Source organism: Gadus macrocephalus, chromosome 11, assembly GCF_031168955.1.
Source record: "Gadus macrocephalus chromosome 11, ASM3116895v1".
Lineage (NCBI taxonomy): Eukaryota > Metazoa > Chordata > Actinopteri > Gadiformes > Gadidae > Gadus > Gadus macrocephalus.
The window spans coordinates 726,337-752,713 of NC_082392.1; the positions used below are offsets into that span (position 1 = coordinate 726,337).

The 26,377-nt window shown below is 55.9% G+C and overlaps 2 protein-coding genes and 2 long non-coding RNA genes across 6 annotated transcripts; 1 reads left to right on the forward strand and 3 right to left on the reverse strand.

Annotated features, from left to right (window-relative positions):
- Positions 1–75: 75 nt before the first annotated feature.
- On the reverse strand, positions 76–6,098 carry mboat4 (membrane bound O-acyltransferase domain containing 4). The gene is made up of 3 exons (XM_060065678.1): positions 5,964–6,098; positions 2,370–2,594; positions 76–1,098 (listed from the first exon to the last, which is right to left on the reverse strand). The coding sequence occupies exons 1-3, from the start codon at positions 5,966–5,968 to the stop codon at positions 126–128; spliced, it is 1,203 nt and encodes a 400-aa protein (XP_059921661.1). The 5' UTR covers positions 5,969–6,098; the 3' UTR covers positions 76–125.
- On the reverse strand, positions 4,980–5,460 carry LOC132468062 (uncharacterized). Its single transcript, XR_009528148.1, has 2 exons — positions 5,336–5,460; positions 4,980–5,067 (listed from the first exon to the last, which is right to left on the reverse strand). It is a non-coding gene; the product is annotated as an uncharacterized LOC132468062 (long non-coding RNA).
- Positions 6,087–26,377, forward strand: gldc (glycine dehydrogenase (decarboxylating)). 3 transcript variants are annotated; one of them, XM_060065618.1, is made up of 25 exons: positions 6,087–6,569; positions 6,711–6,789; positions 8,703–8,838; positions 9,989–10,150; positions 10,838–10,918; positions 11,912–12,059; positions 14,686–14,882; positions 15,543–15,639; positions 16,358–16,463; positions 16,742–16,881; positions 17,422–17,502; positions 17,872–17,969; positions 18,669–18,753; positions 18,970–19,011; positions 19,100–19,242; positions 19,469–19,544; positions 21,126–21,251; positions 21,731–21,880; positions 22,238–22,350; positions 23,012–23,153; positions 23,906–24,017; positions 24,127–24,222; positions 24,508–24,680; positions 24,865–24,945; positions 25,784–26,377. In XM_060065618.1, the coding sequence occupies exons 1-25, from the start codon at positions 6,237–6,239 to the stop codon at positions 25,922–25,924; spliced, it is 3,138 nt and encodes a 1,045-aa protein (XP_059921601.1). In that variant the 5' UTR covers positions 6,087–6,236; the 3' UTR covers positions 25,925–26,377. The 3 variants fall into 3 exon arrangements, with proteins under 3 accessions (XP_059921601.1, XP_059921602.1, XP_059921603.1); XM_060065619.1 differs by lacking the exon at positions 25,784–26,377 and adding an exon at positions 25,177–25,224 and having other exon boundaries at positions 24,865–24,972; XM_060065620.1 differs by lacking the exons at positions 23,906–24,017; positions 24,127–24,222; positions 24,508–24,680; positions 24,865–24,945; positions 25,784–26,377 and adding an exon at positions 23,519–23,618 and having other exon boundaries at positions 23,012–23,182.
- On the reverse strand, positions 24,879–25,576 carry LOC132468063 (uncharacterized). Its single transcript, XR_009528149.1, has 3 exons — positions 25,483–25,576; positions 25,177–25,210; positions 24,879–24,972 (listed from the first exon to the last, which is right to left on the reverse strand). It is a non-coding gene; the product is annotated as an uncharacterized LOC132468063 (long non-coding RNA).

Below are 26,377 nucleotides of genomic sequence, written 5' to 3' on the forward strand. Positions count from 1 at the left end.
TCAAATGTATTTCATACAGTTTTTCATTTTTTAATTTGCATGTAACTTGATAAATAATTGATTAATAAATATATTTAAAAAACACACATTGAATCTCTGCTAGTAATTTAATATCACAAACACGTCTAACTGAACGCTCTGGGCTTAAGAAGGAAGCAAAGCGCCAGAGCGACGTTGAGGAGCGGGAACAGGAGCACGGACACGGAGGACCACGCCCCCAGAGGAGCCGCGCCCCCAGAGGACCACGCCCCCAGAGGGGCCACGCCCCGGGCCTCCACCAGCAGCACCACCCAGGTGATGACCGCCTGGGTGTGGGCCCAGCTGAGCCCCGCGTACAGCCCCCGCCCCCAGCGGGAGCTCAGCGCCGCCCCCACGTGGCGGTGCAGGGCGTAGTCCGCGCGCACCGCCAGCCCCCAGCCCAGGAAGCCCGCCGCCTGCCCCGGGCGCAGGCCGTGCCACCAGGCCGAGAAGCCGAAGGTCAGCAGCAGGGGGCAGCGCCCCCCCCTCCGGAACACCAGCCGCCGCAGCCACGCCGCCGTGGTGGCGTTCCACCGCCGGGCGAACTCGGAGACCCGGGGGGACGCCTCCGTGGTCCAGGGGTCGCCGTCCGAGAGCCCGCCCCGGTCGGGGCCCCGGGGGCCGAAGCCGGCGGCGAGGTTGAGGCCCTCGCTGACCCCCCAGTGGGAGTAGTACCGCAGCCTCAGAGCCAGAGCCACGCCCCAGAGACACAGACACGCCCCCGCCGGCCCCGGCCCCCCCGCCGCCGCCGGCCCGGGACCCGGGAGGCCCCGCAGGAGGCCGGCCCGGACCCCCTCCAGGAGCAGGACCTGCAGCAGCTTCAGCGAGACCGCGCCCAGAGGGAGGGGCGGGGGCCCGGGGCCCGAGCCCTCTACACAGCCCACGAAGCGGCTGTAGGGGTACAGGGGGCCCCCCAGCAGCGTGGGGAAGCTGAGCACGTAGCTGCAGAGCGAGAGGAGGAAGAGGGGGCAGCTGGCAGCGCCCCCCTGGGGCAGACGGATCCGCCCCTCCTGGAGGTCCATGGACACGCTGGTGACCCTCTGGGTGAGCAGCATGAGGGAGGAGACCGCCACCAGGGCCCTGGGCCCGGGGGCGACAAGAGACTACTGTTAGAGGACCCCCACCAGGGCCCTGGGCCCGGGGGCGACAAGAGACTACTGTTAGAGGACCCCCACCAGGGCCCTGGGCCCGGGGGCGACAAGAGACTACTGTTAGAGGACCCCCACCAGGGCCCGGGGGCGACAAGAGACTACTGTTAGAGGACCGTCACCAGGGCCCTGGGCCCCAGGGCAGAGAGACTACTGTTAGAGGACCCCCACCAGGGCCCTGGGCCCGGGGGCGACAAGAGACTACTGTTAGAGGTCCCCCACCAGGGCCCTGGGCCCGGGGGCGACAAGAGACTGCTGTTAGAGGTCCCCCACCAGGGCCCTGGGCCCGGGGGCGACAAGAGACTACTGTTAGAGGTCCCCCACCAGGGCCCTGGGCCCCAGGGCAGAGAGACTACTGTTAGAGGACCCCCACCAGGGCCCTGGGCCCCAGGGCAGAGAGACTACTGTTAGAGGACCCCCACCAGGGCCCCAGGGCAGAGAGACTACTGTTAGAGGTCCCCCACCAGGGCCCTGGGCCCCAGGGCAGAGAGACTACTGTTAGAGGACCCCCACCAGGGCCCTGGGCCCCAGGGCAGAGAGACTACTGTTAGAGGACCCCCACCAGGGCCCTGGGCCCCAGGGCAGAGAGACTACTGTTAGAGGACCCCCACCTGGGCCCCAGGGCAGAGAGACTACTGTTAGAGGACCCCCACCTGGGCCCCAGGGCAGAGAGACTACTGTTAGAGGACCCCCACCAGGGCCCTGGGCCCCAGGGCAGAGAGACTACTGTTAGAGGACCCCCACCTGGGCCCCAGGGCAGAGAGACTACTGTTAGAGGACCGCCACCAGGGAGACAAGAGACTACTGTTAGAGGATTCATCAGGGGAATGGAATAACTGGTTTCGTATTCGGTCAAAAACATTTGATATCTATCGTTCATTTTAAAGAGCATCGATCTGATTTGACAGATTTTCTGTTTACAAAAAAAATATTCTTGAATTAGAAAATGTGATTATACAAAGCATGAAACCGGTTTAAATGGACTAGTGGAAGTCCTTAATTAAAAGACTTCCACCTTCAGCGACGGTCTACGATCTGTCGGGATTTAAGTTGAATCCTTTGCACAGACAGACAGACAGACGGGCGGACGGACAGACAGACAGACAGGCTGACAGACAGACAGACAGAGAGTCAGACAGAGAGACAGACAGGCAGACAGAGAGACAGACAGACAGACAGACAGACAGACAGGTGAGCCCCTACCTGACGCCCCCCCCCTGGGGGAGAAGGGCCTCCCCGTGCTGAAGGAGCAGGTGGCAGACGGTCTGCCACAGCATCTGCCCCCAGAACACCCAGCCGTGGACCCGGTCGGCGGGGACCCACACCACCAGCAGAGCGAACCCCAGCGCGGCCACGAGGACCACCAGGCTGTAGACCCCCATGGTGCCGACGGCCAGCAGACAGCCCCCCAGGCCCAGGCTGACGTACCTGCTCGGGGAAACGGGCGTCAGTGACTCGAGGAACCCGGTGGAACACGTGTCGACCACAGAGAGCTGCAGGCCTCTTCAGGAACACATTCCTCCCCCTCCTGCCTGGTCGGACTCTTCTTTACTACGTGGGACTATACCCGTTCCCCTAGACGGTCTGTGTCTGTAGTCTGATAAGGAGTTGAGCTGTGGAGGCGTGCGTACCAACCTCCAGGTCAGGGAGAGATGTGCCCGGGCCAGGGAGTAAAGCACAGCCAACGGCAGCGCGAGACACTGGTGCCACAGGAACCAGTGCTGCTCCCACAACCAGTTCATAGCAGTCAATGAACTGGTGTTTCACCGTCACTCTGCTGAGTCGCTAACCCCTACAGCCTGAGCACAGAGCTCTGGTTGGAGGACTGAGGGTATACCTGTGACTACAGCCTGAGTACAGAGCTCTGATTGGCTGACAGGAGTGTGGCAGCTACAGTGTAGAGCCATACTTCAGCGCCTGTGGAAACCACAGGCCGTTCCCGTGGTTGTTATCGTGGTCACCTCTGCGACCTGTTTGCATACGAGCCCATTAGAACCTCTTTAACCTGCTGTGTCCAGACGGGCGTGTTGGTTTAATACGACGCATTGAGCTGAATCCTAGGAAGGAATAGTTCCGTTTATTTGCTATATCACATTGCAAGCTTTCTTAGCAACACATGCACAGGCAACACACACTAACACGCACACACACACTAACACGCACACACACACACACCATAATGAAATATAATACAATATCAATAGGTATACAGTCTATATTTTTTATTATTTATTACTATTTTGTTGACTTTTCTTATGCATTATTCATAATCTCTTAGTTAAATTAGAAGTTAACCATGTACAGCTGTGGTGGCTGAGGTCCTGGTTTACAACTCCCAGTCCCTGATGCCAATAACTAATCATCCCTCACCCTCGTTACCAATACCTGATCGACCCGCGGCTGCACCCAGCCATGACTCGAGATGCACCGTGTGCTGCAGTGGTAACGCTGGTCTTAATGGTCTGAGTCAACCAGGTTATCAGAGAATATAAAACCAAAAGTGGTTCCTCTGTGTACCTGTCATTTTGCTCCATAGACACTAGGTGTCAGTAGAGTGTTTTGGGAGCATCTCAAAGCTACCTTAATGCGGGCCAGAAGCAGAGACTGAATTCAATAAAAAGATTGAAGGCAAGGCAAGGCAAGGCAACTTTATTTATGTAGCACTTTTCATACACAAGGCAGACTCAAAGTACTTAAGTAAACATTGTGATACAATAAAATAAAATAATAGATAAGTAAAAGAAAACATATGCAAAGAAATGAGTTAAATAGAAAGTGCAATGTATTTAAGATCAGATCAACAGTCTCTCTGGTATCCGCGTCGGGACTCCAACCCGACCTAAAGGAACTTGGTACTTTCTCTGGGACTCCAACCCGGATTCTAGTAACTCTAACCACGAACCAAAGGCCTTATTCTGGGACTCCAACCCAGACAGACGTTGGGACTCTAACCCAGACAGAACTCAGGTCTTTCTCTGGGACTCTAACCCGACCTAAGGAACATGGTCCTTTCTCTGGGACTCCAACCCAGATTCTACGACTCTAACCCAGACAGAAATTGGGTCTCAAACCCTTATCCTTTCTCTCTGGTATCAGATCATGTATCTTTCTGGTAAAAATAGAAAATTTAATTGAAAGGCTTTTTAGTAGGTAAAATTGAAAGTGCAATGTATTTAAGATCAGATCAACAGTCTCTCTGGAACCCACCCGACGTAAAGAGGGTCCTAAGATCGAACCTTGTGGGACTCCACACATCACGTTGGTCTATCTGATACAAAGTCGCCAATGGAAACAAAGTAGTTCCTATTTTGTAGGTAGGATCTGAACCAATTTAAGACTGTGCCTGAAAGCCCCACCCGGTTTTCTAACCTGTCCAAAAGTATTGTATGGTCTACAGTGTCGAATGCAGCACTGAGGTCTAGTAGCATTAGTATTGAGGTTTTGCCAGAGTCTGTGTTAAGACGGATGTCGTTTACAACTTTAATGAGGGCGGTCTCAGTGCTGTGCAGGGGTCGAAATCCTGATTGGAAGGTGTCATAACAACCAGTTGATGCCAGGAAGTGATTAAGTTGCTGGAGGACAAATTTCTCAATGATTTTACTTATGAAGGGTAGATTTGATATTGGTCTGTAGTTGTTAATAATAGAGGCATCTAGGCTCCGCTTTTTTAAAAGGGGTTTAATAACTGCAGTTTTCAAGGCTTTTGGGAAGTTGCCTGACTGGAGAGAGTTGTTAACTATCTGCAATATGTCGATTGCTAGGCAGTCAAAAACATTCTTAAAGAGGTTGGTAGGTAAAGAATGAAGACAGCAATGGATTCTTAAAGTTTTTTTATGATTATTTAAAACACACACTACTTAATGATTGTCCATACCTTGCATTAGGCATACTCTAAATATGTCTATAGGTACACACAGGGCCGACGGACTGCGGGGGAAAGTGAGGCAGTCCTGGGGGGGCCCAAGGCAGAGGGGGGGCCCATGGCAATAAAAAAAATATATATATATATATTTTTTAAATATTTTATTTGAATTATCCACCAGCCCAGTGTCAGGAGTCGCACACGGCCACGTCTCCTACCCCCCCCACCCCCCTCAACAATTCAGCGCAGGGGGCTGGGGGGGGCCCATCAGTACCTCTTGTATACAGGGCCCAGGATTTGGTGCAACGGCCCTGCACACACCAATTGATTTTGTAATCGTGTTGACCCATGAACCCTGATAATCTGAGACAAGAGGACGTGTGTAAGTGATACTTCAGCAAAACGTTGTTGTGGTTGTCTTATGGTTTAGACTCGAAGCTCTATGGAGCCATACCAGGACATAAGAAACATGACCGACAGCAAGCTAAGGTTCATCAGTACCAGCGGCTTCTTCACACACAGGGTCTATATTTAGTGATATGTATGTTTGTGTATGTATATGTAAATGTATGTGTGTGTGTGTGTATATATATATATTTATATTCATGTGTGTGTGTGTGTGTGTGTGTGTGTGTGTGTGTGTGTGTGTGTGTGTGTGTGTGTGTGTGTCGCACAAGTCCTTCTCGATGACCACGCAAGCCCCCTCCCCCTGTCATGCCCCCAGTCCTGTAATAAAAGACGCACGACACGTAACCGGAGGCTCGACAACGTGTGACCCCGAGCGTCACATGTTCATACACAATCATTAACCTGCTGATGGGTTGACTGTTAACTGTTATCTTCCCTAAACGTGTTCATTTCACAAAGCTCCATTTGAATGAATCTCCCAGACGAGATGGCTTTGGTCCACCCAGGAACATGTGTACACATCATACCCCATCTCTTGATCCCGGGGGAGTCGTGAGCCCGTGGCTCGGCTCCCTGGGAGCGGAGGTACATTTGGTGACAAAGTGATAAAGTTGTGCAGCTGTGGAACCGGGGCTCGTCACAGCGTCAGCAGCGTCCCCGTCGCTGATTGGCTGCCGGTTGTGCAACAGGAGGCGTATCCAGCGAGCGGTGTGAAGTAGAGAGTCTCCCCCGCCGGACCGAGTCATTCTTGGGTAACAGAGTGCAGGGTTGAGATCGACGTCCCGTGTTGTGATCTCAAGATGCAGAGCTGCGCAAGGTCCTGGGGGGCACTCCTCGCCCGGGCGGGGGGCCCCCTCTCTCCCTGCAGACATCTCAGTGCCAAGACCCGCTTAGTTGGGAAACTTCCTTGCGGGGTCGCGACCCGCCAGGCGGGCGGACCAACGGTCCGGTGTCTAGGGACCCCCGCAGTCCAGTGCCTCGGGACCTCCGTTGTCCGGTGTCTTGGGACCTCCGCGGGCCGGTCCTCCCGGCAGATTGATAGGATGCTGCCCCGGCACGACGACTTCGCCGAGAGGCACATCGGCCCAGGTGAGAGGGAGAAGAGGGAGATGCTGGACGCGCTGGGGCTGGAGGTAGGATCACCTAACACTACACCGTGATACACCATGACTGTTGATCACATGAGCCCAAATCGGATCATCTCTTGTCATCTTTTGTAAACACATTTTATTGCTATTTTTACGCGCTTTATTTACATCGTTTATTGTTTCTAGTCGATCTCCCAGTTGATCGAAAACACAATCCCTGAAGCCATCCGGATGTCGAGGAGTATGAAGATGGACGATCCACTTTGTGAGTTCTCCTCTGGTGCTTCTTTAATGATCCTGTTGGCTGGCTTGTGGTCGCCTGGCTCATCAAACAGCAGCATGTTTAACTGGAGGTCTCATGCGTTTGCACTTTTTGTTACCCTACTAATGCCCAAACCGCAACATATCCAAAGCGACTAGTTCTTAGTATTTCTACCGCAGATATCTGATGTTCCTCCACTAACCACGGGCTGGGAGGCGCGCATCCGCCCCGCGTGAGGCGCGCTCCTCTTCTCTCCTCCTCTTCCTCCTCTCCCTCCGCTCCTCTTCCTCTGAACATATTTGGAGTTGTTTTTGCGAAACTCGTCCACCAGCACCAATCTCCTACTGGGAGGTCGACGCTCATAGGACGGCTGCAGAGCCCTGAGCCTCTGTCTTCTGTCCAGTTCAAACTGGTTCCACGTTCACATGACATCACGATGGATGATAGACTTTATTCCTAATAAGGTGAACTCCGAGTTCGCGTGGGATTTCAACTTGGACGGTATTTCGAGGAATAGAGAAAAAAGCAAACGCTGCACCTGCGGTCCGCACGACGGTCGGAGACATTTGAACGTGTTGATAGAAGGTCTCCTGGTTTATGGAGGTCTCGTGTTGTTAGAAGGTCTCCTGTTTAATGGAAGTCTCGTGTTGATAGAAGGTCTCCTGGTTTATGGAGGTCTCGTGTTGTTAGAAGGTCTCCTGTTTAATGGAAGTCTCGTTTTGTTAGATGGTCTCCTGGTTTGTGGAGGTCTCGTTTTGAGGTCTCCAGGTTGGTGGAGGTCTCGTTTTGGTAAGAGGTGTCCTGCTTTATGGGGGTCTCGTTTTGTTAGGTCTGCTGGTTCGTTTATGGAGGTCTTGTCCCATGAGATACCCGCTCTTATCGTCCTTATCACTTAGAAGTCATTAACTGCGTCCAATAAAATCAAAACACGGGCATAAGCCCACGTGGGCTGCGTTGACTCAATTATTGTCATTAATGCAAAGGGCAGTTCAATAAGCTTTGGAGTTAACCGAGGGTTGAGCAACTGGAAGATACCGGCAGGCGGCGTTTTATTGTTCGGAGATAACGAGCACGATTCAAGTGAGCGAATATCAACCTCCTTCATCAACTATTCGACTACTAACCCCCAGTTCCCTCACCCAACCGGAATATTCTAACCTACCGCTGGTGGCGATGTCCGCCAGAAATGCAACGTTACAAAACACAAACGAGTGTTACTTTGGATTTGATGAACCCCCCCCCCCCATCTGTCCTCCGATTGGCCGCCAGCGGAACACAAACGGGAGGCCCCTCCCCTCTGAGCCAGAGGGATTCTCTCCTCAACAATAGATGTGTTCTGGGTGATTCTAAATCAGCCTCTCTTAAGCAAAGTCTGGGACCATGGGAACGGGTCTGTCCTCTTGTGGAACCCTGAAACACACACGCGCGCACACACCCACACGCGCACTCACACGTAAACTCTTGCACACACACACTGTATTTAATATTTAACAATGAAAAGCTTCCAGCAGTGCAGCAGCGTCACCAGCCTCCCATAACGAGCGCTGTGGACTCTGATCACTGGGGCCCTGGGGTCCTGTGGGGTCGCCCAGTCCTCGGGTCACTGGGGTCATTGTCTTTGGTCGCTGGGTCATGCTGGGCCCTGTGGTGATATTGTCCGGTCCTGTACGTTGCTAGGCAACGTGGACGGGTCAGGGGATCCTGCTGTCTGGTTCCAACCGGCCGGCCCGGCCTCTGAGTTCAGATGACTCTTCACAGAAACGTGTGTGTGTGTGTGTGTGTGTGTGTGTGTGTGTGTGTGTGTGTGTGTGTGTGTGTGTGTGTGTGTGTGTGTGTGTGTGTGTGTGTGTGTGTGTGTGTGTGTGTGTGTGTGTGTGTGCCTCTGTTTGATGTATTTTATCTTACTTGGTTTCCAGGTGAGAACGAGGTCTTGGACTTTCTGCAGAAGATCGCGTCCCAGAACCAGATCTGGCGGTCCTACATCGGGATGGGCTACTATAACTGCTCGGTCCCCCCGCCCATCCAGAGGAACCTCCTGGAGAACTCAGGCTGGTAGGAGGACTGAGCCCCCCCCCCCCCCCCCACTGTAGGAGGACCCCCCCCCCCCCCCCCCCCCCCCACTGTAGGAGGACTGACCCCCCCCCCCCCCCCCACTGAAGGAGAACTGACCCCCCCCCCCCACTGAAGGAGAACTGACCCCCCCCCCACTGTAGGAGGACTGACCCCCCCCCCCCCCCCCACTGTAGGAGGACTGACCCCCCCCCCCCCCACTGTAGGAGAACTGACCCCCCCCCCCCACTGTAGGAGGACTGACCCCCCCCCCCCCCCCACTGAAGGAGAACTGACCCCCCCCCCCCCCACTGTAGGAGAACTGACCCCCCCCCCCCCACCCCCCCCCCCCCACTGTAGGAGGACTGACCCCCCCCCCCCCCCACTGTAGGAGGACTGACCCCCCCCCCCCAACTGAAGGAGAACTGACCCACATTCAGGGGGGGGGGGGGGGGGGTAAATGTTTATTACTTAATTAATTAAGTAATAAACATATAACGGCAAACATACAACATCATTGCCCTCCATCTGTCAAGACCTCCGTCAGGAGAAGTCCGCTGCAATGGCCCCAGCAAGGCCTCCTCGTCGACCCCCAGGGGTCCAGGAAACGGCTCGTACCGAAACAGGGCAAATAGGGAGACGCAGTGGGGGAATATCATTTCCCATTAAACAAATACGATATACAAACAATTGAAATATGAGTCTCTGCTCGTTAACTAGTAGCCAGGCAAGTGCCTTATTGGTGGGAGCACTTCCTCCTCGTCGACCCCCGTTGTTAACTAGAGGCGAGGCTCGAGGCCCCAGGATCTGAAGGAGAAGTGGCTTCACTGATGTAGTGGTCTGTGATTGTATGTATCTATTTGGTTACTTTCTGACAAGAGCTTGCCTGTCCGTCCGTCTGTCTGTCTGTCTGTCTGTCTGTCTGTCTGTCTGTCTGTCTGTCTGTCCGTCCGTCTGTCTGTCTGTCTGTCTGTCTGTCTGTCTGTCTGTCTGTCTGTCTGTCTGTCTGTCTGTCTGTCTGTCTGTCTGTCTGTCTGTCTGTCTGTCTGTCTGCTGTCTGTCTGTCTGTCTGTCTGTCCGTCTGTCCGTCTGTCTGTCTGTCTGTCTGTCTGTCTGTCTGTCCGTCCGTCCGTCTGCCCCCTGCCCCCTCCAGGGTAACCCAGTACACACCCTACCAGCCAGAGGTGTCCCAGGGGCGTCTGGAGTCGCTGCTGAACTACCAGACCATGATCTGTGACCTCACAGGGCTGGCCGTGGCCAACGCCTCGCTGCTGGACGAGGCCACCGCCGCCGCAGAGGCCATGCAGCTCTGCCACCGCCTGTCCTGATCGATCGCCTGTCCTGATCGATCGCCTGTCCTGATCGATCGTCAGTCGTGATCGTTAGCCAGTCCTGATCGATAGCCAGTCCTGATCGATCGCTTGTCCTGATCGATCGCCAGTCCTGATCGATCGCCAGTCCTGATCGATCGCCAGTCCTGATAGATCGCCAGTCCTGATAGATCGCCAGTCCTGATCGATAGCCAGTCCTGATAGCTAGCTTACCCTACAATCTATCTCCGGCCCCCGGTATATCGAGCACTTCTAGCTAGCTCGCTCACCCTGCCATCCAACTACTGCCACAGGTAACCAGCCCTGCTAGATAGATGCTATTTCACCCAGCAATGAAACTATTGCCACAGGTAACCAGTCCTTTTAGCTAGCTAGCTCAACAACTGTCACAGGAAGATAGGGTGAGGCCAAGTGAACTTTATGAATACTATCCAGGAAATAATGTAATATGACATATTACATGCATATTAAGCACTGTACTGTAACTGCTGTTACAGTTTGTTCCATTGATTGTTACATGAGTGATTCACTGTGAGGCTGTGATGCAAAGGGTTCTCTGACTCTCTGTGTCTCCCATGGTTTACCCTGTGATGCGAAGGGTTCTCTGACTCTGTGTCTCCATGGTTTAACCTGTGATGTGAAGGGTTCTCTGACTCTGTGTCTCCATGGTTCAGACAGAACAAGAGGAGGACCTTCTACGTGGACCCGCGCTGCCATCCGCAGACCATCGCTGTGGTGCAGACACGAGCAAAGTAATCACTTTACCCCCCCCACCGCAGGAGGAACCATTTCCTGTTTCCTGTTTCTGCATTGTGTGCAAAATAAGATTAAATCATTTACTTTTTGAAAGAGCCAGGCCCAGTCTCCTTTAAAATATATACCAATGTTTAAGATTATTAAGTCTTGAGGAACATCTTGTATATACATATACCAGAATACAAAGGACCGCAAAAATGCCAGAATGTATCAGGTTCAGTTGTTCAAGTAAATTGCCTTTGTAGCCCAAAAAACCCAAAGGCTTTGCCGGCCCACGTTATACAACAACTGCTAGCCCTTAGCCCCGCAACGGGGGCTAACCGCTAGCCCTTAGCCCCTCAACGGGGGCTAACCGCTAGGCCTTAGCCCCTCAACGGGGGCTAACCGCTAGCCCTAAGCCCCTCAATGTGTGCTAACCGCTAGCCCTTAGCCCCTCAACGGGGGCTAACCGCTAGCCCTTAGCCCCTCAACGGGGGCTAACCGCTAGCCCTTAGCCCCTCAACGGGGGCTAACCGCTAGCCCTTAGCCCCGCAGCGGGGGCTAACCGCTAGCCCTTAGCCCCGCAGCGGGGGCTAACCGCTAGCCCTTAGCCCCTCAACGGGGGCTAACCGCTAGGCCTTAGCCCTGCAACGGGGGCTAACCGCTAGCCCTTAGCCCCTCAACGGGGGCTAACCGCTAGCCCTTAGCCCCGCAGCGGGGGCTAACCGCTAGCCCTAAGCCCCTCAACGGGGGCTAACCGCTAGCCCTTAGCCCCGCAGCGGGGGCTAACCGCTAGCCCTTAGCCCTGCAGCGGGGGCTAACCGCTAGCCCTTAGCCCCGCAGCGGGGGCTAACCGCTAGCCATTAGCCCCGCAGGGAAAACTCCTCAAATCCAACAGAACAAACCTCCTAGAAATGTTTTGTTTGGAACCACGAGGAAGATGTTTGAGTCGCCTCGTTCAAATGCTCCCGTTCGTGTTTAACCTCCCCCCCCCCCCCCCCCCCTCCCAGCTACATCGGGGTGCAGACCGTGCTCAAGCTGCCCCACGAGATGGACTTCAGCGGGAAGGACGTGAGCGGGGTGCTGTTCCAGTACCCCGACACGGACGGCCGGGTGGAGGACTTCAGCGCCCTGGTGGACCGCGCTCACAAGGGAGGGGTAAGGACCTGGCCGGGCACGTCCTCCCACCTCCAGACGGCTCTCAGGGCGTCTGGAGGTGGGGACCAGGTCCTCGCCTCCAGACGCCGAGGAGGCGAGGAGGTGGTCCCAATCTGCCTACGAATTAGAATACGAACAGACCGAGTGAGGGTCATTAGATTGCAGCATATGGAACGTCAGTATATTTCTATCCTACGTTTCCAACCTCATTATTTGATCTTAAGAGCATATCCTGTCATTGTAATTACTTAGACTATAAACTGGGTGTCTTCATTTCACCGCAGTATCATTCAGATGGTAAACGATGACACTGAGCTGTGGTCCAGCCCTATTTCAGGCTGACTGTGATGTGTTGAGACCGCGCTCCGTGCTTGCATCGAAGGTTACGTTTCCTCTTTTAATGCATCCTCATTCCTCTAAACGGGGACGAGGTCTAGAAAGACCACAGAGCACGTCATGCAGAGAGATGTTTGTTTTGTTTGAGGTTAGAATAGTAACATGTCAGGCATGTGGGCTTCAGTGCACAATGCACAAGAAACCAGCCCAGAAAACCTCTTATTTCATGTTATATATATATATATTAGAGCTGTCAAGCGATTAAAATATTTAATCGCATTAATGTCATAGTTAACTCACGATTAATCGCGATTAATCGCAAATTATTTTTCTATGCTAAATATCCCTTGATTTTTTTTGTCCCATAATTCTTCTCGTTTTAATTCTCTTATCAACATGGTGAAGTGCATCGGCTTGCCTTGTGCAAATGATTTTTTATTGATAACAACATTGGCATATACTGATCAAAACAGGACGATACAAAAAAAGAGCCTATAGTGCAATTAAACGACTGCTTTGAACAAATGTCATTTGAACATAGCAGTCAGGCTACTGCTTCTTTGTTTTGAGCCAAAGAAAAAAATATTTGCGTTAATCGCGCGATAATTTTTTTAACGCCGTTAAAATTGGTTTGCGTTAACGCCGTTAATAACGCGTTTAACTGACAGCTCTAATATATATATATATATGTATGTTTATATGTTCTGGGGGGGCGCAGTAGACTGGGGGGTCGGTGATGTTGGGGGGCGCAGTAGACTGGGGGGTCGTGATGTTGGGGGGCAGTAGACTGGGGGGTCGTGATGTTGGGGGGCAGTAGACTGGGGGGTCGTGATGTTGGGGGGCAGTAGACTGGGGGGTCGTGATGTTGGGGGGCAGTAGACTGGGGGGTCGTGATGTTGGGGGGCAGTAGACTGGGGGGTCGTGATGTTGGGGGGGGGGCAGTAGACTGGGGGGTCGTGATGTTGGGGGGCAGTAGACTGGGGGGTCGTGATGTTGGGGCGCAGTAGACTGGGGGGTCGTGATGTTGGGGGGCGCAGTAGACTGGGGGGTCGTGATGTTGGGGGGCAGTAGACTGGGGGGTCGTGATGTTGGGGGGCAGTAGACTGGGGGGTCGTGATGTTGGGGGGCAGTAGACTGGGGGGTCGTGATGTTGGGGGGGGGCAGTAGACTGGGGGGTCGTGATGTTGGGGGGGGGGCAGTAGACTGGGGGGTCGGTGATGTTGGGGGGGGGCAGTAGACTGGGGGGTCGTGATGTTGGGGGGGGGGCAGTAGACTGGGGGGTCGTGATGTTGGGGGGCAGTAGACTGGGGGGTCGTGATGTTGGGGGGCAGTAGACTGGGGGGTCGTGATGTTGGGGGGCAGTAGACTGGGGGGTCGTGATGTTGGGGCGCAGTAGACTGGGGGGTCGTGATGTTGGGGGGGGGCAGTAGACTGGGGGGTCGTGATGTTGGGGGGGGGGGCAGTAGACTGGGGGGTCGTGATGTTGGGGGGCAGTAGACTGGGGGGTCGTGATGTTGGGGGGGGCAGTAGACTGGGGGGTCGTGATGTTGGGGGGCAGTAGACTGGGGGGTCGTGATGTTGGGGGGCAGTAGACTGGGGGGTCGTGATGTTGGGGGGCAGTAGACTGGGGGGTCGGTGATGTTGGGGGGCAGTAGACTGGGGGGTCGTGATGTTGGGGGGGGGGCAGTAGACTGGGGGGTCGTGATGTTGGGGGGGCAGTAGACTGGGGGGTCGTGATGTTGGGGCGCAGTAGACTGGGGGGTCGTGATGTTGGGGGGGGGCAGTAGACTGGGGGGTCGTGATGTTGGGGGGGGGGCAGTAGACTGGGGGGTCGTGATGTTGGGGGGCGCAGTAGACTGGGGGGTCGTGATGTTGGGGGGCAGTAGACTGGGGGGTCGTGATGTTGGGGGGCGCAGTAGACTGGGGGGTCGTGATGTTGGGGGGCAGTAGACTGGGGGGTCGTGATGTTGGGGGGCAGTAGACTGGGGGGTCGTGATGTTGGGGGGGGGCAGTAGACTGGGGGGTCGTGATGTTGGGGGGCAGTAGACTGGGGGGTCGTGATGTTGGGGGGCAGTAGACTGGGGGGTCGTGATGTTGGGGGGGGGGCAGTAGACTGGGGGGTCGTGATGTTGGGGGGCAGTAGACTGGGGGGTCGTGATGTTGGGGGGCAGTAGACTGGGGGGTCGTGATGTTGGGGGGCAGTAGACTGGGGGGTCGTGATGTTGGGGGGCAGTAGACTGGGGGGTCGTGATGTTGTGGTGATGTTCTGCCCCCCCCCCCTTCCCCCCAGGCCCTGGCGTGTTGCGCCACGGACCTGATGGCGCTGTGCGTGCTGCGCCCCCCCGGGGAGTTTGGCGTGGACATCGCCCTGGGGAGCTCGCAGAGGTTCGGGGTGCCCCTCTGCTACGGGGGTCCCCACGCTGCCTTCTTCTCCGTCAAGGACAGCCTGGTGCGCATGATGCCCGGCCGCATGGTGGGCGTGACCCGGTGAGCCCCCCCCCCCCCCCCTCCCGGACCAGCGGAGCGCGGAGCTACCTCACCAGAGGACCTCGGCGGACCTTACTGTAGACCCTCGTAGATCATAGACGGATGGATCTCAGTGTTAGTCTTATGAGCAGCGCTGATTGGATGAGAAGGAAGCTGAGTCCGGCACACTGCCGTTACTCCGTGGTTACTGGTTACTGGTTACTGGTTACTGGTTAGTGGTTACTGGTTACTGGTGAGTGGTTACTGGTTACTGGTTACTGGTTACTGGTTAGTGGTTACTGGTGAGTGGTGAGTGGTTACTGGTTACTGGTGAGTGGTTACTGGTGAGTGGTTACTGGTGAGTGGTGAGTGGTGAGTGGTTAGTGGTGAGTGGTGAGTGGTTAGTGGTGAGTGGTTACTGGTTAATGGTTAGTGGTGAGTGGTTAGTGGTGAGTGGTGAGTGGTTACTGGTTACTGGTGAGTGGTTACTGGTGAGTGGTTACTGGTTAGTGGTGAGTGGTTACTGGTTACTGGTTAGTGGTTAGTGGTGAGTGGTTACTGGTGAGTGGTGAGTGGTTACTGGTTAGTGGTTACTGGTTACTGGTGAGTGGTTACTGGTTACTGGTTACTGGTTAGTGGTTAGTGGTGGATGTTGACGCCCTCCTCCTGCGCCTCCTGCAGAGACGCGGCTGGGAAGGAGGTGTACCGGCTGGCCCTGCAGACCCGGGAGCAACACATCCGCCGGGACAAGGCCACCTCCAACATCTGCACCGCTCAGGTACCCTCACACCTCCAACATCTGTACAGTCAGGTACCCTCACACCTCCAACATCTGTACAGTCAGGTACCCTCACACCTCCAACATCTGTACAGTCAGGTACCCTCACACACCTCCAACATCTGTACAGTCAGGTACCCTCAAACCTCCAACATCTGTACAGTCAGGTACCCTCACACCTCCAACATCTGTACAGTCAGGTACCCTCACACCTCCAACATCTGTACAGTCAGGTACCCTCACACCTCCAACATCTGTACAGTCAGGTACCCTCACACCTCCAACATCTGTACAGTCAGGTACCCTCACACCTCCAACATCTGTACAGTCAGGTACCCTCACACACCTCCAACATCTGTACAGTCAGGTACCCTCACACCTCCAACATCTGTACAGTCAGGTACCCTCACACACCTCCAACATCTGTACAGTCAGGTACCCTCACACCTGCCGCCGGGCCTGCACTGGTCTGACCTGCAGACGCTCTGCTGTGTCCGTGCAGCGCCGCGTCTGTCCAGGCAGCTGGACAGACGCGGCAGATCAGAGCACACTCTGTGTTCGGCTGTCGGCCGTAACCCAGCCTCACTTGTTGCAGGCTGAGCGTCTGCTTAACGTCTAGACGGGATTGCAAGGAACTTGTTGTTGCAAGATATGGAGACATGGATATAAGGAGGAAGTTGGGATGTTCTTATTGGCGGTTGTCCCTCCTGTCTGGCAGGCGCTGCTGGCCAACATGGCCGCCATGTTCGCGGTGTACCACGGCCCGCAGGGCCTCAAGCACATCGCCGAGAGGACCCACGGGGCCACCCTGATCCTGGCTGAAGGTACCGGCCCTCCCTCCCATCAGGCTCTGTGGGGGTGTTTGTGTTCTCAGTGAACCGGTGGACTTAAACTGAGGAGCTCAGAGTGACGTCACGCGTTCATGGGTGTAGAACATAGATCAGTCAGTGGGTCGATGGAAGGCTCTATTTGATGCAGCCCGTGTGGTCATGATGGACGAGTCATGGAGCTCTCCACAGGGCTCCTACAAGCTCACGGGCCCTACCCACCCGGCGGCCATCTTGGCTCTAAGTGCGAGCTGAACATGGCTGACTGGTTTCAGGTCTGAGGCGGGCCGGCCACCGGCTGCACAGCGAGCTGTTCTTCGACACGCTGAAGGTGGACTGCAGCCTGGCGGCCAAGGACATCCTGGAGCGGGCCAATCAGAGGCAGATCAACCTGCGGGCCTTCTCCGAGGGAGTGGTGAGTCTCCGTGAAGAGCCACGATGGGCCGACCCCCGCTGTGTTGGTTTAACCCAGCATGTTTTGGTTTGGTCTGACCCCCGCGGTGTTGGTTTAACCCAGCATGTTTTGGTTTGGTCCCGACCCCAGCTGTGTTGCTTCGGTCTGACCCCCACGGTGTTGGTATGGTCCCGACCCCCGCTGTGTTGGTTCGGTCCCGACCCCCGTGGTGTTGGTATGGTCCCGACCCCCGCGGTGTTGGTTCGGTCCCGACCCCCCGGTGTTGGTTCGATCTGACCCCGCGGTGTTGGTTGGGTCCCGACCCCCGCGGTGTTGGTTGGGTCCCGACCCCCCGGTGTTGGTTGGGTCCCGACCCCCGTGGTGTTGGTTCGGTCCCGACCCCAGCGCTGTTGGTTCGATCTGACCCCCGCGGTGTTGGTTCGATCGACCCCCACGGTGTTGGTTCGGTCCGACCCCCGTGGTGTTGATTCGGTCCGACCCCCGTGGTGTTGGTTCGGTCCGGACCCCCGGTGTTGGTCCTCACGCTGTCTGTCTCCTCAGCTGGGCGTGTCCCTGGACGAGACGGTGACGGAGAGAGACCTCGACGACCTGCTGTGGGTCTTCGGCTGTGAGTCATCAGCTGTAAGTGGGGAACACAAGTTGTGCACGCACAAGTTGTGCACGCACAAGTTGTGCACGCACAAGTTGTGCACGCACAAGTTGTGCACGCACAAGTTGTGCACGCACAAGTTGTGCACGCACAAGTTGTGCACGCACAAGTTGTGCACGCACAAGTTGCACACTTTGATGTTCACATTGGATTAACGTACTTCTTTGGTGCATTGCATTTTTATTTATTTATTCATTGCTTTACCATATTGGACGATTCTTTACTCAAATGAGCTCATTCATTCACTCACTCATACATTCACTTACTCACTCACTCACTCATTAAAGGCCGGTCTGCTCGCTAAAGCCCAATCTGCTCGTTAAAGCCTGTTCTGGTTCCAGGAGCTGATTGCAGAGAAGATGAGCGAGCGAGAGAAGGGGCTGATGGGAAGTCCGTTCAAGAGAACGAGCAAATATCTGAGCCATGCAGTCTTCAACAGGTCAGTGAGACTCTGGTGTTGAGTAACCTGGAGCCCAACGTACAGCGAGGACAAAGCCCAGTGGATTACCGTACGGAGATCGCTTATCACTCACTGATAGCAGCCGCCACTCAAAACACCCAATCAGAGTTACTGTGGTTCACTTTGTGGAGAACACTGATTGTTATGTTGCTGGTTTACTGCAGACCTTACAGGTGTAGGACTAAAGGACTTCTTCTGACTGCTTCGTCCCTATGTTACTATGAACATGAGGCATGATCAAACGATCAGACCATTAGGATTGATTATATTCAATAAACCGTACTAGTCTGTCTGCCTGGACTCGTTGGTCCTTGGGATGTCTGAAACTATCGCAAAGAGAAGCTCTTCAATGAAAACAAGACACTTTCATTGAGACGAGTTTGTCTATATAAAGCAGCCTTCAACACAAGGACGAACAATAAAAGACATTGATGTGAAATGTAAATGAAAGGATGGGTAAATAATGTATACTCAACATCTTGCAGTGTTTCCAGTTGATGTTAACGTGGTGCGCCCTCATGCTGTGACCTCTGCTTCCAGCTGATGTTAACGTGGTGCGCCCTCATGCTGTGACCTCTGCTTCCAGCTGATGTTAACGTGGTGCGCCCTCATGCTGTGACCTCTGCTTCCAGCTGATGTTAACGTGGTGCGCCCTCATGCTGTGACCTCTGCTTCCAGCTACCACTCGGAGACCAACATCGTGCGCTACATGAAGCGTCTGGAGAACAAGGACATCTCGCTGGTCCACAGCATGATACCTCTGGTACGTGCTGCTCAGCCAATCAGGAGAGGACGCCTCCGTCATCACTCTCTGACCTCCGGCCCGGTTGAACCGTCTGCTGGTTGTTGGAGGGCAGGGGAAGGGTCAGGAGGGCGTGTTGGGGCGCAGCCGTGCGCCCCCCCCCCCCTCTGGTGTGTGTAGTTCGTAGTAAGGTGTGGCTGCCTGGTTCTGATCGGCCTGTTCCTCCTCTTCCCCCAGGGCTCCTGCACCATGAAGCTCAACAGCTCCTCTGAGCTGATGGTGAGTGGGCAGCCTGCGCCCCGTCCGTCCCTAGGTCACTGTCGCCGCTCAGTCTGCCCGGTGTTCAGGGTCTCTGTGTGCCCCACAGCCCGTCACCTGGAGGGAGTTCTCCAACCTGCACCCCTTCGTGCCCCTGGACCAGGCCCAGGGCTACCAGCAGCTCTTCAGCCAGCTGGAGAGGGACCTGTGTGAGATCACCGGCTACGACAAGATCTCCTTCCAGCCCAACAGGTAGGCGGCGGCGGCCATCTTGGTCCTGAACGCTATCTGCGTGACAACACGTATTACCAGACGCTATTGATTACTTAATCAAGGCCTTTGCTGACTCAGCTGAAGCCTCGCCCCACCCTCTGTTTATGACTGGTTTATGACTGGTTTATGACTGGTTTATGATGGGAACGCTCTGAACTGTACTGGCGGCGGTGTGTGTGTGACCAGTGTCCCTTGTCCCCCCCAGCGGTGCTCAGGGAGAGTACGCCGGACTGGCCGCCATCAAAGCCTACCTGAACTCCCTGGGCCAGACCCAGCGCACGGTGAGTAGGCCACTGCTGAGCCCCCCCGGGGCCCCGGGAGGCCTCCCGGGCCCCCAGGAGGCCCCCGGGCCCCTGAGAACTAGGATGGCTGAGCTGCTTTCTGCTCACGGCCCTAGCGTGGAAATGGAACCGACCAGCTGGCTACTGGACCAGAGTCCGGTCTCCCTCCAAGTCCGTCCTCGGCCACAAATAGGACTGAAACTAAATCGTGTGTGTGTGTGTGTGTGTGTGTGTGTGTGTGTGTGTGTGTGTGTGTGTGTGTGTGTGTGTGTGTGTGTGTGTGTGTGTGTGTGTGTGTGTGTGTGTGTGTGTGTGTGTGTGTGTGTGTGTGTGTCGTTGCCCTATTGGACCAGTGAGACCTTTCTCCTCGGTGATTAGGAGGAGCGCAGTGAGGTCGGATAAGACCGCCGGCCCTCCCCCATTGGCTCCCTTATGAGCACATCACAGATAGCGGGCGATAGATGAAGCCAAGGTCCAACGCCTGACCTTGCAGATCGCCCAAATAAGGAGGAGAGCAGCGGGACACACGGGGTTACTTGGATTCAAGATCCCATATTAGGCTGCTTTCTGCTGGGAGAGCTGAGGTCTGGTCTGATAGCCGAGTTCTGATTACTCTGCGAGCCGTTTGGAAATGTTAGCCGTGTTTTGCAACTCAAACCCTTCGAAATCTAAAAAGAACTGTTTTGGAGGTTCTTCTAAAATGTAGTGACCAGAAACAGAAAGCTGTGGTGTAGTGGTAGATAAATCCAAGGTATGCACCCTGAAGGATCAGTTGTTTTTATCCTGTAGGATGAGCATGGTGATGCCAACATCGGATTATTTCAACAATGTTGCAAATGCTTAAAATTCAATGACAATGAAAGATATGTTTCAAAACGATTCCACCTGTGGTTCACTCTGAAGTGGTTCACTGTGCAGTGACTCACCGGGCAGTGACTCACCGGGCAGTGACTCACCGGGCAGTGGTTCACTGTGCACTGACTCACTGTGCACTGACTCACTGTGCACTGACTCACTGTGCAGTGACTCACTGTGCAGTGGGTCACTGTGCACTGACTCACTGTGCACTGACTCACTGTGCACTGACTCACTGTGCACTGATTCACTGTGCACTGACTCACTGTGCACTGACTCACTGTGCACTGACTCACTGTGCACTGACTCACCTGGCAGTGACTCACCTGGCAGTGACTCACCTGGCAGTGACTCACCGGGCAGTGACTCACCGGGCAGTGACTCACCGGGCAGTGGTTCACTGTGCACTGACTCACTGTGCAGTGGGTCACTGTGCACTGACTCACAGTGCACTGACTCACTGTGCACTGACTCACTGTGCACTGACTCACTGTGCACTGACTCACCTGGCAGTGACTCACCGGGCAGTGACTCACCGGGCAGTGACTCACCGGGCAGTGACTCACCTGGCAGTGTCTCACCGGGCAGTGTCTCACCTGGCAGTGGGTCACCGGGCAGTGGGTCACCTGGCAGTGTCTCACCGGGCAGTGTCTCACCGGGCAGTGTCTCACCGGGCAGTGTCTCACCGGGCAGTGTCTCACCGGGCAGTGGTTATCTCTTCCCTAGGTCTGTCTGATCCCCAAGTCGGCCCACGGCACCAACCCAGCCAGCGCCCAGATGGCTGGCATGAAGGTCCAGGTGGTGGAGGTGGACAAGGACGGCAACATCGACATCGTCCACCTCAAAGCCCTGGTGAGCCCAACGGGAGGGAGTAGCCCTGGGCGGGCGGTGGTCTCTGGAGCAACGTGCCCCAATCCTCTGAGGGAGAAATACTCCCAGAGAATAACGTTCCTCTACTGGAGACTCCCATTGAAGCCTTGAGGTTACGATGATGGTGATGAAGAAGATGAACCTAGCAGTGTTGGCTAGGTGTTGGTGGGGGGGTGATGGGGAGGTCAATGATCCCAGCAGTGTTGGCTCCTGTTTGTGTAGAACCAAGATGGCCGCTAGGTGTTGGTGGGGGGGTGATGGGGAGGTCAATGATCCCAGCAGTGTTGGCTCCTGTTTGTGTAGAACCAAGATGGCCGCTAGGTGTTGGTGGGGGGGTGATGGGGAGGTCAATGACCCCAGCTGTGTTGGCTCCTGTTTGTGTAGAACCAAGATGGCCGCTAGGTGTTGGTGGGGGGGTGATGGGGAGGTCAATGATCCCAGCTGTGTTGGCTCCTGTTCAGGTGGACAAACACAAGGCCAGCCTGGCGGCCATGATGATCACCTACCCCTCCACCTTCGGGGTGTTTGAGGAGAACATCAGCGACGTGTGTGACCTCATCCACCAGCATGGCGGGCAGGTGTACCTGGACGGCGCCAACATGAACGCCCAGGTGAGGCCCCGGTAACCGTGGCAACAGCAACCAGGGGCGGAGCTCCAAATGGAATTGGCCGGTCATTCTTAATCTGGCCGCTGAACAGAAAATGAAATGTCACCCACACATTGTTTTCATGAACACAACGGGAGTGTCCTGTTCGTGGACACGCCCCTGACCAGATGGGAGTGTCCTGTTCGTGGACACGCCCCTGACCAGATGGGAGTGTCCTGTTCGTGGACACGCCCCTGACCAGGTGGGAGTGTCCTGTTCGTGGACACGCCCCTGACCACGTGGGGGGCTCTGGGGAGGAGTTCTGAACCACAGGGGTCTGAGGGAGAGAGGTGGAGCTCATGGGGGTCTCTTGTTCCCCAGGTGGGTCTGTGTCGCCCCGGGGACTACGGATCGGACGTGTCCCACCTCAACCTCCACAAGACCTTCTGTATCCCCCATGGAGGGGGCGGTCCAGGCATGGGCCCCATCGGAGTGTGAGTGGTCCCAGAGCCGGCTGTGCACCCCCCAACTCCATGCCCCCCACCACCAAGCCCCCCCATCACCAAGCCCCCCATCACCAAGCCCCCCCATCACCAAGCCCCCCCATCACCTAGCCCCCCATCACCAAGCCCCCCCATCACCTAGCCCCCCCATCACCAAGCCCCCCCATCACCTAGCCCCCCCATCACCAAGCCCCCCCATCACCAAGCCCCCCCATCACCTAGCCCCCCCATCACCAAGCCCCCCCATCACCAAGCCCCCCCATCACCAAGCCCCCCCATCACCAAGCCCCCCATCACCTAGCCCCCCCATCACCAAGCCCCCCCATCACCAAGCCCCCCCATCACCAAGCCCCCCCATCACCAAGCCCCCCATCACCAAGCCCCCCCATCACCAAGCCCCCCCATCACCAAGCCCCCCCACCACCAAACAGAAACTCAAGGCACCAAAACGTAAAGGTGCGCAGGACGTGATTATTAAAGTATCAGCCCCCTAGTACCAGGATATGATCACACACACATCACACGCTGGTTCATGAACGTCAGTAGGTATTAAACGACTCAACCCTCAAGCCAGTCCTAAATCACGCCAGCTCTATGAGTGACATGTGTCAGAATGTCCTGACGGGTCGTTGCCGGCGATGTCGCCCTACAGGAAGTCCCACCTGGCGCCCTTCCTGCCCACCCACCCGGTGGTGCCCATGCATACTGGGAGCACCAGCAGCTCACTGGGAACCATCAGCGCCGCGCCCTGGGGCTCCAGCGCCATCCTGCCCATCTCCTGGGCCTACATCAAGGTGGGTCCCCCCCCCGGGCCGCCCCCCAGGTGGGTCCCCCCCGGGCCGCCCCCCAGGTGGGTCCCCCCCCCGGGCCGCCCCCCAGGTGGGTCCGCCCCCCAGGTGGGTCCCCCCCCCCGGGTCGGTCCCTCCCCCGGGCCGCCCCCCAGGTGGGTCCGCCCCCCAGGTGGGTCCCCCCCGGGCCGCCCCCCAGGTGGGACCGCCCCCCAGGTGGGTCCGCCCCCCAGGTGGGTCCCCCCCCCGGGCTGCCCCCCAGGTGGGTCCCCCCGGGCCGCCCCCCAGGTGGGTCCCCCCCCCGGGCCGCCCCCCAGGTGGGTCCCCCCCGGGCCGCCCCCCAGGTGGGTCCCCCCCGGACTGCCCCCCAGGTGGGTCCCCCCTGCTGGGTCTGTCCCCCAGGTCTGTCCCCCCTCTGGGGTTCAGCCGGGGTTCAGCGAGCTCCTGGGTCTGTGATTGGCCGATGATGAAGTGGGCTTCATGTTGAGCTGCGTTCCACTTGAAGCCTCTTGAAGAGATGCAGCTGTGGTCTGCAGACAGCTTCAGGTTGTGGAGTTTAGTGCAGCGCTGATGATGTGAAGAGTTTCATGATCCTACTTTAAAAACGCTTTCCCTCGCAGGGCGTCCTTAAATCCTAGAGTTTGATGGCCTGTTTTTGGTTTCTCTGCGTGGTTGGTTCACTTAAAGGGGCTTGCTAAAGGAACTCGACCGCTAATGAGGCCTTAAAGGGCGTGTTCCTAACAGTTTACTGTGTGTAGATGATGGGGTCCAAGGGACTGGCCCATGCCACTGAGGTGGCCATCCTCAACGCCAACTACATGGTCAAGCGCCTGGAAGGCCCCTACAAGATCCTCTTCAAGGGCCGGAAAGGTGAGCTGAACTCAGCTGAGTTTGGCCCTGAGGCCTGACTGCGTGCCGACGGTCAACCGATCCAGTCTCCATGGGTTCATCTGTAAGCATGCACCTCTGACTCCCACAGGGTTCGTGGCCCATGAGTTCATCCTGGATGTCCGGTCATTCAAGAAAACGGCAAACATCGAGGCGGTGGACGTGGCCAAGAGACTGCAGGATTACGGTGAGACTGATCTCTCATAGGACTCAGGCGCCACCTGGTGGCCACGTTCATCCCATGCATCACTCGTACAAGAGGTCACATAGGCCTGTTTGATTTATTATTAGTATCTTCTCGTATGTATTAATATTAAGAATGATGATACAACTGTTGTAGTGGAACTGGCTCAGCTATTGTCAGAGTTGTGCTTTGTTTTGCGAAAAACCCTTTCTGCAACACAAACAAATTTTCTCCATTATTAGATTTGGAGAGCTCAGTAGAATAACGTGTGCGTGTGCGTGTGTGCAGGGTTCCACGCCCCCACCATGTCCTGGCCCGTGGCCGGGACCCTGATGATCGAACCCACAGAGTCGGAGGACAAGGCGGAGATGGACCGCTTCTGTGACGCGCTGCTCGGCATCCGGCAGGAGATCGCCGACATCGAGGAGGGCCGCATGGACGCCCGGGTCAACCCCCTCAAGGTGGGGGGTGGGGGGAGGGCTTGTAGACAGGAAGTGTGTGTGTGTGTGTGTGTGTGTGTGTGTGTGTGTGTGTGTGTGTGTGTGTGTGTGTGTGTGTGTGTGTGTGTGTGTGTGTGTGTGTGTGTGTGTGTGTGTGTGTGTGTGTGTGTGCTGCCTTGTAGACTAACGTTGTCCCTGTCTCCAGATGTCGCCTCACTCCCTGGCCACCATCTCGTCTTCCAGCTGGGACCGACCGTACTCCAGGGAGCAGGCAGCCTTCCCCCTGGTCAGTGCACACACCCTCACCCCTGACCTTAACCTTACACTGGGGCGTGTACACCCTCACCCCTGACCTTAACCTTACACTGGGGTGTGTACACCCTCACCCCTGACCTTACACTGGGGCGTGTACACCCTCACCCCTAACCTTACACTGGGGCGTGTACACCCCTAACCTTACACTGGGGCGTGTACACCCTCACCCCTAACCTTACACTGGGGCGTGTACACCCCTAACCTTACACTGGGGTGTGTACACCCTCACCCCTAACCTTACACTGGGGCGTGTACACCCTCACCCCTGACCTTACACTGGGGCGTGTACACCCTCACCCCTGACCTTACACTGGGGCGTGTACACCCTCACCCCTGACCTTAACCTTACACTGGGGTGTGTACACCCTCACCCCTAACCTTACACTGGGGCGTGTACACCCTCACCCCTAACCTTACACTGGGGCGTGTACACCCCTAACCTTACACTGGGGCGTGTACACCCTCACCCCTAACCTTACACTGGGGCGTGTACACCCTCACCCCTAACCTTACACTGGGGTGTGTACACCCTTACACAATCAATAAATCCACTCCAAAACATCCCAAGCAGCTATTGGTGTCGGTCGACAACGCCCACAAGCAGAAAAAGGAAGGGTCGCTTTGAAATGAACCCTTCATACTCATAAATATGGTCTGTCTGTCTGTCTGTCTGTCTGTCTGTCTGTCTGTCTGTCTGTCTGTCTGTCTGTCTGTCTGTCTGTCTGTCTGTCTGTCCCTTTGTCTGTCTGTCTGTCTGTCTGTCTGTCTGTCTGTCTGTCTGTCTGTCTGTCTGTCTGTCTGTCCCTCAGCCCTTTATTCGCCCGGAGACCAAGTTCTGGCCGAGCATCTCCCGCATCGACGACATCTACGGCGACCAGCACCTGGTGTGCACCTGCCCCCCCATGGAGGCCTACGAGTCCCCGTACGAGGAGAAGAGGGCCTCCTCATAGACTCTGAGACCCCCCCACTGGGGGGGAGGGGCCCGGCGCCGGCCAGAGGTCCCCCCCCCCCCCCCCTCCGAGAGGAGAACACACCGCCACATTTCCAAATCACTGCACAACCGAAAGATGTGAAGGAGCTGCATGTTTGAGATGGCCCCGCCCGTCTGATCAACCCCCCCCCCCCCCCCCCCCCCCCCCCCCCACCCGTCTGGCCCCCAGTGGGGTCCTCAGTGTTGTATAAAGTAGCTCCCTGACCTTGATGTACCAGATTGATTTACCTTAGCGGCCAGTAGGGTTTTAAAATGTATTTGCTAGTGTATGAAGATGATGTCTAAAGGAGTATGTTTGTATATTAAATAAGATTTGTCTTGATGCTGAAATAATTTTTTTATCAAATAGTTTTCTAATCTCAATTGTTTTCCGTGTGTTAGAGGAAAACTGCTGCATTAAACTCTGAAACTC